At 42.7% G+C, this 13,361-nt stretch overlaps 1 protein-coding gene across 1 annotated transcript in view; it reads right to left on the reverse strand.

Moving 5' to 3' along the window:
• AGK (acylglycerol kinase) overlaps positions 1 to 13,361 on the reverse strand; it is a 29,305-nt gene that overhangs the window by 2,530 nt on the left and 13,414 nt on the right. Inside the window, exons 8-12 of the mRNA XM_009887391.1 lie at positions 13,095 to 13,174; positions 11,046 to 11,103; positions 7,526 to 7,673; positions 6,326 to 6,423; positions 3,995 to 4,065 (exon numbers count right to left, since the gene is read on the reverse strand). Of these exons, the coding sequence (XP_009885693.1) occupies positions 3,995 to 4,065; positions 6,326 to 6,423; positions 7,526 to 7,673; positions 11,046 to 11,103; positions 13,095 to 13,174 (455 nt within the window). The remainder of the gene's footprint in view (positions 1 to 3,994; positions 4,066 to 6,325; positions 6,424 to 7,525; positions 7,674 to 11,045; positions 11,104 to 13,094; positions 13,175 to 13,361) is intronic.

A 13,361-nucleotide genomic window follows, 5' to 3' on the forward strand; every position in this document is an offset into this window, starting at 1 on the left:
CTGAACCGTACAATTCCTGCAATCAATGACTACCATCTCCTCATGTCCCACGCACCTACAAAACTTACCAGCAACCTAAGCAACCCTAAGCCAAAAAACCCAATGTTATACTGAACCACTGAATTACCATCTAAAAAACCCCTTCTCACATCAACATGAGTCAGCATGAAGTTTCTTACTAGCTGCTTTTAAATCATTCTTGTGAAGAAAACCCCCAGAACATCACCATGTTACCCATTCCAAATAACATACCAGATTCTGTCTGCTACTCTCCTGGTGCCTGTGAGGTTCTTATTTACATACCGTACTTAGAGGAGTGCTACTCTCCTATTTCTGTGGATGTCAAATGGGAGCGCCTAGAAGGCAGTTGCCTGAACTAGAAAGCTGGTCATGCAAGTGCCATGCGGTCTTTTTCAAGACTTAGGTTGCTGCCCCGTCACTGGATCAACTGTTAAATAGCGCACTGCAATTCCTTTTCCTGACATGTGCTGTTGCAGAGTAAGCACAAGCTCTTGGGTACACTGACCTCCTCTGGCCTCCTGACTGAAAACACACATACCCATGTGGCTGACCTGTGACAAAGGGTACACTGCACCCCAGGCAGTAACCCCTCAGTTTGGGTCCCTCTCCAGACAGACAGCACATCATAAATAGCAAAGGGGACAGCAGAAACTTAGAGAGTTAATATATCACAGCTCTCAAGCACGGCAAAATTATCACAGATATTCTTCCAACAGGCAACGCCAGCTGTCCCCAACTTTTCATATAGGTCTACAGAACAGACAGAAAGAAGAGTGCATTCAAATACTGCCCAGGAAAAGAAGTCACAAAAACATGTCAGAAACTCCCCACACACCAAGCCTTCTATGCCCTGAGGACTGCAAGTGACTCTTAAAAATCACAGAAAATCACAGAAAAATCACAGAGAAAGAACATGAGAAGAGAGGGTTGAAACAGGAGATGGTAATCAAAGACAAAGGAAGAAAAACCAAGACACCAAAGGAAAGGGCAGGGAAGGACAGAAGCAAGATTAACTGTGGAAAGTTTGTTTTTAATAAAATACGTATATACTAAAAGATTAATGAGTGAGTGTGAGGGAATTAACCGTCCTCTCGGCAATATAAGTTATAAATCATTGATGGCATGCCATACTGTCATTTTACACAGCGCTGTGCAAACAAGCAGCAAGATTCCCTGCTTAAGGTTTAACGTGCTCAAAGTTTAACATACAAGGTCCTAGGTATTGCAGTCAGGTGAGCAAGTAGATTTTTTGGTCCAAGAAGGTAAATGAGGCTCTACATAGATGCAATTACGGGGTCAAGGGAAGCTCAAAAGAGACAAGACATGGAACTAAATTAAGACCAGTCAAAGGAGAACGCTGGTAGAAGCCAATAGACACAACTCCACTTGCAGTGATTGCCTCTCAAGTGACCCAGTATAAAAGGATCGGAAGTTATTTCCATTTGATTCTGCTCCTTATTCAAGACAAGACAACAAAGTGAAACAGGAGCAACACAAAAGCCTAACAGCAACAGTTCCAGTTCTTTTATCCCACTCCATCCGCTGAATTACAAAAATACAGGCAGAGAGCGCACCACACCACCTCCTGCAGATAAAACACGCAATGTTAACTTAGTTCTTGTCCCCAGAAGTAGCCAATGTGAAATGATTCAGAGTAAGATGCTACAACCAAAAAGCACTCTTCTGCATCGTAGCTGGTAACTGTATGCATGCCCTGGAGTGACAGCTCTCTACGCTTTCATATACAGAATCTATGCTGGCTATCAGGATGTGGATCCCCACTCTCCTTCCCTCCAGCACTTCTTAGCACTACAGCGTAATCACCTGTTCTTCCCCCACCTTATCTTAAACATCAGCTCTACCCCTGCTGCAGATGCTCTTGTTCACACAAATCTGATCCACAGCCGGAAGGCGCTTTTATACACCTGGGATGAACTACTCCTTTCTTTCAAATCCAACAGTAGTTGCCCTCCAGCACTCTGATGCACCCACATGCACCCTGCCTAAGCCTGCATGGTAGTTTCCCTGCTGGATGTGTGGTTTTCTCGGTGTGATCCATCAGTTCTGATCAGCCTGTGTCAGTGGCCTCTTCAATATAAAACAAACCTTGGTATCTGCACTGATAAGGTATTTTCCCTAAAAACCCTTTCAACCCGCCAGATTCTAGTGGAGTTTAAAACTATGCATTAAAAAAGAAGAAAAAAAGAAAGACCTTCTTCACACATTTTGAAAGACAAACCCTGCTGGCGCTAGGCAATGGGGAGCCTCTAATAATGGGCTTGATTCAAACCTAGCTGCCAAAGGGCACTGTGTGGTGAAGGGCTTCTCTGAACACCCTGATTTTGCCTTGCAAAAACAGGGCACGTGTTTTCTGTTCTGACTCCTCTCTGTAGCACTAACCAGTCCCTGCCGCTGCTCCCCCACCCCATACACCTCTCTTTCTCGTTCTTTGTTACCTACAGATTTTTGGGCACTATTTAATCAAAAGAGCTTTTTTCTTTGAACTTCTGCTTGAACAGCAGCTCAAAGCTTTTGGTACTGCCTCTAATTAGTTCTAGCCAGCAGGGCATGTTAACTCTCATCAGAGGCTTCTTCTGCAAGACAGCGTAATTGCAGTCAGAAAATGTAACATACTACTGTGTGAAGCATGTCCAATCCACATGGGAGACATTCTTTACAGTGGGTGTACACTCAAATACCCCTCCCTTAAATCACACAAATTCATCCACATTTTTTCCGCTAGCAAAGTGTCCAAGAACACAGCATAGCATCTCCTTTGTCTCCCTCCTTTAAAAGGCCAGGTTTCTCTTGTTGCTAATGGGAAAATCTCCTCTTCCTTTCTTTCTGTAGCCTTCAAAGCAAAGACTTCAGTCCCAAGCAACCTGTTATCCACACAGCTCATGCAATTTACAAGCAGTTGCAGATGGTAACCTGACCTACCATGTGTGTATAGGTCAGAAGATCCTACGCCCACTGAGGCTCGTGGGATGCTCAAATAAGGGGCCTGCTGCTGCTGCTATTACTATCATAAACAAGACATACATGCAGAAATTACTAGAGTGATAACAAGCAGGTAAAAATGTGTTGAAATCTTTCCACTGGTTTCAATAGAGGGAGCTCTATGACTAGAAAATACTACTAGCAAACAAAAATGTAACATGCAGAAGAGCACTTTTGGATTTAGTAGGAAAGTCTGTTGCTGGTAAAAACTGCAGTGAAGATGCAATGTATTTGCTAGTGGGACTTTATGGAGGAGCTGGAAAAAGCTGCTCAGATTTGTGTCTTGTGAGAGCAGGAGGAACAAACACGCTACAAGACAACATTCAAGCACAAAGGAAGCAATACATGTTCACTCTCTCTACGTGCTGCTTCTTCATACCTGCAGCCTTCTTACTCCACACGCAAGCAGCACCAATACATTTGCTTAAAGTCCCTGTTTAAATTCTCATCTTCCAAAAGTTCTTCCAGCTCAGACCTAATTTCTCACAAGAGATACTGAGTCAAGGGAGCCCTCCATTTAGAAGCAGGGCCTGTCTAATCAGAGTTCAAAAATCCCAGGTAGCACAAGTACAAACATATCAGCTCTGTGACCCACCTCTCAATCCACTGAGCAGCTACGGCTAAAAGATGCTGGGAATAAATCTGTACAGCTGTCTATACAAGTCAGTTATGAAAGCGTTATCCAAGTAGCACCAATCAACAGCAATGGGGAAAAAGAGGAAAGGTATAGCAAACTCAGAAGCTAGGAAGAATTCCAGGTAGGCTGCTCTGCCTTGTTTCCAGAAAGAAAAGATTAGGAAGAATTTTAAAAAACAAAATCAGTAATCCTCATGAAGCATTACTGACTGGTGCCTTTTGCAGTCCTCTGCTGCTGAATTTTGCAGCACAAGATCAGAGAAAAACAGCATACTTCTCAGAATGAATGTTCCAACTCACAGATTCTGTCATCGTTTTGCAGTCTTCCCATACTCACCCTCTGTTTACAAACTGTCCTTTGCTGACGGTTTCTGCTTCAATACAAATATCCATGAAGTCTTCAGTGCGCTATGCAAAAAAAGATTCAGAAATGAAGCAGTTAACATTTCAAAATGCCACACCCATGATGCTGCAATATGTTCAAAAAATGTCCAGTCCTTTGTCCCAAAAAAGGAGGCAGAAGATGCATTTCATGCTTTTTTCCTCTCTTGACTTGAGATTCCAATTATAAATTATAGGTAGCAATTTCTCATTGATGACTATTCAATAATAAATACCTCGAGATGTGAAGTAATACTTCACATGTTTGGCTTCCTGTTACATTTCAAAGACTTAAAGACAGCAATAGCAGATCATTTGGGTTTACTTCTGTTCACAAAGATTTCTAATCAATAGGTCTTTCATGACTTTAAGCAGTAGCACAATGATGCAACACTTGGCCATCAAACATTACAGCAAGAAAATTTTTAACAATACAAATTGGAAGTCAAAGTGTTCTTGATATCATTCCTTTAAACTCCTTACTTAGCTTCTTGTCTATTTACAGCCTGCCCTTAAACTAAGTATACAGTAAAGCTTTTGCCAGGAAAGCAGCTTCAAGATGCAATTCATTTTTTATTTATTTAATTTATTTATTTTAACATTTCTGTCCTGGCAAAAGTCCTAGTGCAGATGCAATTAAAATGACAAAAGTAAAAATACATGCATCTACTAGTATAACTTGTTTTATTTCTTTGCTGTATCTGCAGAGGTAGGCTACACACTGTCTGAGCTGCACCTGCACGCCTTTATCAGCTTCTCTTCAACAGGGCAGCCTAGGCATGATTCTGAGGTGAGACAGAAAGACAAGAGTGGCTGACAGTACACTGCAGATACGCCCTGGTATTGACTTGAGAGAGCTGCTGTTCAGCCTTGATGGCTACATGGACAATGGCTTCAAGAGCAGAAGTTAAAAGCAGCTATAAGGGGTCCATATCTGTAGAAAAAAGATGCAGTATCAAGATACTTCCAGCTCTCGAAACAGAAAAGTACAATTGCCCTAATATAAACTTGTCCATTTCTCTAGGCTATGCCAGAGACCTAAGAACCCAACATCATTTCTTTGTTCAATACCGATATTAAAGTGCATCTTGAGGGCATAGGGTGGGGTGGGGGTGAGGGGGAGGACATAAGGCACAGTCTGTGGTAATGAGATACTTTTTCAGTTCTTGGTAGGTCTGCTTTTACTTCACATCACTGACTCCAATCCAGTTCAGCGACCAAAACTGTTCTGTTCAAGTGTATCTAGAAACCACTAAAAAACAAAATACAGAAAAACTAGTCTCTGTCTAGCTTCTACCATTACTAGGACACTGGTGGTCCAAATCATAAGCCACTGACAAAGAAGCAGCTAAAATTTATGTGGTACATTCTAAGGAGAAAACAGAAGGAAATTAAGTCTAGATCTGCCCATAGTTTGGCTGTTTTTGGGGTTTTTTTTGACTGATCCTACAAAGATAACATACCACTGTAACATAAATTTTCAGGTTCTTAGAGACCCTGAATCCTGAGCAAGAAACACCTTGCAGTAAGTTCAACACCTCCTGTTATTCTGTGTGTACTGGCAGTGGTTTCCCGCAGCCATGAGGAAGACAAGAAGGGCAGCTCACCAGTACAGGATCACTGTGTTAGCATTTTCCACTAGAATTAAAGACTGACATCTACCCAAATAGCTTTCACAGCAATAAAATTGCACAAAACCACAGACATAAGCCCCAGACAGGTTTTAAAACAGTGCATGAACAGCACGAACGTGTTGCAAAGGTTATGACAGGAACAGTTCCCCCGCTCCCTTGGTTCTACTCTTCCACAACCTGCATTTCCTGTCCTTCAACTCAGTGTAGCCCCTGTCCTTTCTCTCATCCCAGTTGTTTTTTTTTTTAACTCTTTGCTTTGCAAGCCAAAAGACATAGAAAAGGCCACAACTCCAGGCATTCAGGCTCAGAGCTTCCTTCCAGCACCAGCTGATAAAATAGAATCACTATCCCATGGCTCAAGAAGGAAAGGAGTGCCTGTTATGATGCCTTGTTTTCTCCTGGGCAATCCTAAAGTTTCTGTTTGGCTAGTAAAACCTTCTCATTATATCAATTCTTCCTGATCATGGTTTTACATGTGTCTCTAGTGTTTTTACACTGCCTCTGAAACTTGCCCGTTCCTGGCTTCAGTCGTGGGCCTCTCCTTGCATGGGGTAGTAAGCTTTATTAATAGAGACAGCAAAATAGGAGTTTAGCAAGAAAGGAAAATTGTGTGGGCAGGCTGCATTGGGAATCCAGTTATAGTATGGTCTCACTGTCAGATCAAGCTGCTTGTTCTGAGTTGCAATGGAAAGCTCAATGGTGGACAGCTTCAGTTCTTCCCAGTCCTCTGGGGCTACGTCCTGGGGGATCTCTGCGAATCCAGAAGAGAAGATATCATTAAGTGGAATTTAATTACACAGATCATCATTTCACTGTTATGAAGCATGAAACATCAATCTGCAAAAATCACTCCGACCCATTGTGCCCACTAGCTTTGTTTCTTTCAAACGTCAAAATCTTAAAAAAGGAAAAGGGAGCTTGGGAATACTGAAGGAAAGAAAAAATACCACCAGTATTCACACAGTGGCAGGAAAGACTATCAAGCACATTAAATGGCAGCCCTGTGAGTTCTTATGCCCAGGGATTAACAGATCTCCTGGGCTAGTATTACAGGAACATTTAGAAAACACGTAAAGCTCTGCTACAAAAAAAAACCCAGGAATCCAGTGTTCAGGGTGCGGTGGTAACATGCATTTTCTATAGGAGAAAACCCTAGGGTTCAGTTCTCATACACAGGTCACTTAGTCCATGCTTCTGTCTAAATCACCTCTGCTAGCCGAGAAGGAATGAGAAGTACTTTGCATCACTCCAGACTGCGCAAAATGCACGCTCCCATTCCTTCTGCAGTCTGCCACATGCACTGCCGAGCTAACAACCAAGCCCAAGAGAGACTCACAGAGCACACAGAAGAAAATTTATGGTACAGAAAGAAATTTAATGAACTAAGAGAAACTTAAGGCTTCTGCATGACCCAAGTTTTATTGTTCTATTTTAAATAACATTTGTTAGTCTGTGTCAGCAACCCCACACACACAGCAAAACAAGGGCTGCTCCTCTCTCACTGGCTCACTAAGAAGCCATTTGATAGAAGGAATAGCTTTCAAGAAGCTCGTCCATAAAAGCCAAGTATCACCTATGGAGACTTCCATAGCAATGGCAAGCAACTGTGAGCCCAAGGAACGCTCTGGGTTCTTTACAAATTCATTTTCGTAGAGATCACAAGCACTGACAGGACTACCCTGTTCCATTTCTGGCAGATATCACTGTAACAATGTTGACAAAGTCAAAGTTTTAATAAATAATAATATTAAAATGAGAGAGTAGAGAAGGAAAGCAGAACCCGGCCACCGCCTCTGATCTATTAGAGGAGTAAAGCCTGCCTGTGGGTTTATGCCAAAATACACACACCTCACCTTTTGGACGAGATGCCCAGTATAACCGAAGTCGTCTGTAAATCCTCACATACAAAGGCGGTCTGGACGGTTTCTCCTCTGGCTCTTCTGGAGGTCTCTCAGTTGGACCCAGATACCTGAGAACAGCTTCATGTTTCTGAGGCCACTCCTTGGATTTACATGGAAAGGAAAGACAGAAGATAAAGGGCCTTTTGTTGAGTACCTAGCTGTTTATTCTGTTTAGTCCTTCAGCCTATTTATTCGGCGCTCCCAGGTACTCCTTCAGAGCTACCCAGATCCCACCACTGCCTCAGCCTAGCTTACTGCTCTCCAGCCTACAGATACATATGTGAGATGACATTCCTGTAACTTGGAAAAGATTACCCACAGTTCCCCAAGTCTACTAATCTACTCCTTCCCCACATAGAAGTGAGGAATTTTCCCCTCTATAAGCAGAGGGTAAAGGCACGTTTTCTTTGCTACTGATGTGTGGCAGGGTGACACAGCCACTTTTGGCTGGAGGGAACAACCAAAACCGGCAAGGTCAACATCAACGTTTGGAAGCACAATTGGTTTCTGCATGGCACAAAGGCAACTCAAAAAGCAACTGCACAGTGGGGTCCAGTGCAAACAGGCAAAGACTACAGTGCTGTGTGCAGCCAACAGGCACTAAAACCTGGCCAGCCTTTGTTCTCCAACAACTCACGACAATCAAGATCTGACCTTAAACAGTCAGGTGTTTATAGACAGCAATACAACAGGTCTTAAGGCAAGTCAGGTGAGCTTTACAAAGCACCTAAGGAGGAGAAAAAAAAAAAAAAAAAAAGAAAGCAAAGCAGTAATACATCACTCTCTGTGATATTTCAGATTCCAGTGCCAGAAACTGATGGACTACAGAAGGACCTTAGCTCCTGAAATACTTCCAAATGCTGATAAAGTTTATTTCCTCTCATTTTGTTTTAAAAATAATTTCTGAAGTGCTCAAAACATAGGACTTATGGAAGGAATAATTTTTTTTTTTTTTTTTAAAAATGTATATCCTAAAACAGCACAGCCAAGAGCCCACGTGTACTCGATACAATTATTTTTGGTAGTGTTCCTCAGGGATCAATACTGGGACCAGTACTATTTAACATCTTTGTTGGCGACATGGATGTTGGGATTGCGTGCACCCTCTCAAAGTCTGCCAACAACACCACGCTGTATGGAGTGGTCAATGCGCTGGAGGGAAGAGATGCCACGCAGAGGAACCTTGACAGGCTTGAGAGGTGGACTCGTGCCAACCTCATGAAGTTCAACATGGCCAAGTGCAAGGTCCTGCACATGGGTTGGGGCAATCCCATGTACAAATACAGGCTGGGCACAGGATGGACTGAGAGCAGCCCTGAGGAGGACTTGGGGGTGTCAGTGGAAGAAGCTGCTCAACATGAGACAGCAATTTGCACTTGCAGCCTGGAAAGCCAACTGCATCCTGGGCTGCATCAAAAGAATTGTGGCCAGCAGGTCGAGGGAGGGGATTCTGCCCCTCTGCTCTCTTGAGACCCCACCTGGAGTACCGCATCGAGCTCTGGGGCCCCCACCATAAGAAGGACATGGACCTGTTGGGAGTGGGTCCAGAGGAGGGCCATGAAGATGATCAGAGGGCTGGAGCACCTCTTCTATGAAGACAGGCTGAGAGAGTTGGGGTAGCTCAGCCTGGAGAAGAGAAGGTTCCAGGGAGGCTTCTAGCAGCCTTCCAGTATCTGAAGGGGGCCTACAAGACAGCTGGGGAGGGACTTTTTACAACGGCATGTAGTGACAGGACGAGGGGTAATGGCTTCAAACTGGAAAAGGGTAGGTTTAGATTAGATATTAGGAAGAAATTTTTCACTCTGAGGGTGGTGAGGCACAGGAACGGGTTGCCCAGAGAAGTCGTGGATGCCCTAGCCGCCGAAGTGTTCAAGGCCAGGCTGGACAGGGCTTTGAGCAACCTGCTCTAGTGGGAGGTGTCCCTGCCCATGGCAGGGGGGTTGGAACTAGGTGATCTTTAAGGTCCCTTCCGACCCAAACCATTCTATGATTTTTCTATGCACAAGACTTCAGAAGTAGTTTTGGATTATATAGCACAGGTTGTTAAGCTAATTTACCTCACACCTCTGTGAGCAACAAAAGACTCCACTATCACACTTACATAATAAACAGGACGAACAGTGGTTTTATCAGTAGAGTAGGTCAATAATCGTTAATACTTATTGTTTGTGTAAAGGGAAAAGCAGAAATGCTGTGATAATTTAAGCCCGTATATTTTAGAAGAGATGATAGCACTCATAATATCAGTGGTGAACTTTTTCCTCTTACACTGTTTTCAGCTACAGGTCATCCTGTTTCAAAGGACAACCACAGCAAAATCAGAAAAGATGAAGTGCACATCAGCAAAGACAAGCTAGGAAGGTACTAAACTCAACAAGCTGGATCCATAATTTCTTATGGAAACTAACAAAATGATAACATAAGAGGCACATAAAGCAATGGATACCACAATTAGGGGAGATCAGGTAGAAACTTTTCTATCTTGATGGCAGAAAAAGTGGGCACTTCTCTTTAACGTTCAGCAAATCAGCAGGTTAAACAGATCTTTTTGATGCATGAATAATAGCTCACTAGTGAAATCCACTATCACTGCCACTAACTGAGGCTAAGGACTCAGCAAGAGTGAGAAAGGGGCTGGAAAGGAGTGAAGAATAGGTTTCTACCTTGTATGCCAGCACACAGAATCATCATCTCAAATTTCCTGGGGATGGGGGTAAAAAAAAAAAAAAGGCATCTTTCATGGACACATTACAATTTAACTTTTAACTCCCCTTTACAGGAGCTTCCTATAAAGGAAGCATTGGCACTATCACAGACAGAATGGTTGGACTGCACAGTCTGATCTACCATACCAGCTCCTGGGTATTTCCACAGACTTTCATGAGGCTCCTTATATGTTCAGAGAAAGGAAAAGCATGTGAGTGAAAATGCCTCACCTTTCACACAGGTCAAATTTTAATCTTTCCAGGATCAATTTTAATCAACAGAGAAGCTTAAGGTGAGAGAAGCTATTAATCTTCATGTACATTTTACTACACATGGAAGCCTGATTATCAACGTGCATGAGCAGTCTAATTACAGACACTTCTGCCAGATGAATAAATCAGAACGAAATGTTATCATTAGAAAGACTGTTGAAAAAAGTGACAGAGCACTTTAATGGTTATCTTCACCACCACTACTGCTCTCCGGTTTCCAAGGTGGTTACTGGCTCCCCCTGGTGATCCTGCAGCAACAGATCCTCAGTAAAGAATTTTTTATTTTTTTTTTAAAGTATTCCTCCTCCCCTTCATCTCTTCAGATGTTATGTCTATCAATTAGTAGGGTTTTTTTTAATATGTCGAGTTTCACCCCCATTTTATATTGATACCAGAACCCTTCAAATAAACTTGCAGACAAATAATACAAAGCATAGTCAGCCTTTTCATTTCCCAACTAAAAAAAAGCCATTTTCCCTGCAATTACTTTTTACCTTAAATGTACTGAAAAAGTGAGCTGCTTTGGTTTTCAGAGGCCCAAGGTACCAGTACCTGAAAAAAAGAACAGACAGCACTTCTAAGATATCCAGCGGTCAATACTGGGAAAGGGAGAAATCTTGCATGAAGTCAGAGCACACAGACTTGTTTGCTACTGAAGTTAGTGCTCTCCTACAATATTTAGCTTTGTGATACTGTAAAATAGTTTCTACACATCACCAGCAGCTTAGCAGTGACATCCCTTTCCTGAGCTGTACATCACAAAAAACCAGTATACAATCTTCACTACCGACAGCATGACATCTCAGTAGCAGAATTTTACCTAGTTATGTGACACAACTGGGAATGATTTAAAGGTCTGCGGTCTAACAGCTGGTGGGATGCATCTTCACAATATGCAATAAAGAATGAGGTTGGAGGAAACAAACAAACAAGCAAAAATCTATAGCTTCGGCAACAAAAGAACAGAGCCAGCAAACATCAATTTGCCCCAAAGGATTCTCAGATCAAAATAAACGTTTTACAAAATAAAAATCCTGCCAGCCATGAAGTATTGTATAGAATCTAAAGATGTGACTATATTTAGGCAGGCTTGGCACACATTTTGATCACTGTCTTTCACCAACGAAGGTCAACAAACTGCATTAAACACCATTAGCTCAAGAGTACTGCAGATTTAAGTGTATCATTAACTACTAAGGCGTGCAACTGCCACACCACTCCCATCAAGTCGTGAAATTATCTGTAAAACAATAAAACCTCAAAAACATAAAACAGCACCATGTCTCCAACAGGACAGCGCTTAGCAGGGGGATAGCCAGACAAATTTCTGTAATTCTGTAAAATTAGGGAGAAGTATAAAAACAGGACAAGCACGCACGGTCCTTGTCCCAGGCACATTCTGAGCACCCATTCATTTGTGGCTGCAGTGTTCTCCAAGTGGGGCCCATTTTCTGTGCATTTGAAAACACTCATGGAAGAGAAAGAGGTTTGAAAATGTTCACGCTGCCCCAAGTACAAAAGGTGCTATCACACCTCCAGCGCCGAGTCCAAAAGCCTCCTGTGAAAGGGAGCTGCTGCAGGAAGAGATGTGAAGGCTCACACCAGGCAAAAAAACGGGGCATGCACAGGAAGCCTAGTGAGAGCGCAGAGGGGAGACAAGCGCACTTTCTTAATCTTGGGGCTGCAATATGCAGGAGAGCCTACAGCACAGCCAAGTCAGCGCCTACACAATCTACCGAGCACGTCCCATGCTTCCCAGGGACAAATAGCCTGGCCATTTACTGCATCTCCCCCATTCTATATCACCTCTCAATCCTACTCAAATATCTGCCCGTCAGACTCCAGAGGTCTACCACTTCTTGTTTCCTGACAAAGACAGCTCATTTCCAAAACACACGGTATTTCCTTATAGCTGTGCAGCAGAGGCATGTGCTGCAATTCCTCCATAACAGTTCGAGAAGTGAACTGCTTTGGCCCTGCTGCTCCTTCACCAGATAACGCTAGTCATTTGATACACAGACAGTGGCATATTAAATGTCCATTTGGAGAAAGCCCAACAATTATTAGTTTAGCATTCAGAGAACAGTCATCAGACAGCACGGTCCATGCCATTTCTGGCAGGAACTGAAGGGCATTTCTACTGCATCTGATGTCCCTTGTTGGAATTGAGTTACAGAGTCTATGTGTGTCTTTTCATTGGCAACTGATGAAAAACAACGGCCAATTACTTTACTTAGACTTTACTCAAGGGAGAGCTTTTCCCACTGATACAATCTGAATAAAGTTCCAGAAGTGGGCACCACAAGGCAAGCAGAAACTAAATACTTAAAAGAACAGGTCAGCACCAAGTAAGTGTTTATTTCAAATGACAAAAATGCTGAAATGTCTTACACTCCCATGTGCGTAATGCAAGACCTAACAAGAGTGGGTGCCTCTGCCTGTCAAATGCCTACACTCAAAACAGACTTCTTTACAAGAAGGGAGTATGCCTTTTTAGGCAACAGATGCTAAAAAAAGGTAGTTTCAAAAAACAGTTTTCTTACTTGCTGACTTTAACTCCTGCATCTCTGTAAGATCCCCATCTTAAACCAGTCACTGCAAACACAGGCTGTTCCTTTTCTCCCTGTAAAGAAACATAAACATTGTGAAATTGCTTTCTCTTATCTTGGTTCGAACTTTGGGTTTTGCAGCTAGAAAAATATCATTTCTATATAAAAACTGATTTCTGATTAACCCCAAAAGTGAAATTTCACAGAAGAGGTATGATAAATGGCCAACTGCAATAAAGCTAAGAAGAATTTAAGCATTAT

This window comes from Charadrius vociferus, unplaced genomic scaffold (genome assembly GCF_000708025.1).
Source record: "Charadrius vociferus isolate BGI_N301 unplaced genomic scaffold, ASM70802v2 scaffold196, whole genome shotgun sequence".
Classification (NCBI taxonomy): domain Eukaryota; kingdom Metazoa; phylum Chordata; class Aves; order Charadriiformes; family Charadriidae; genus Charadrius; species Charadrius vociferus.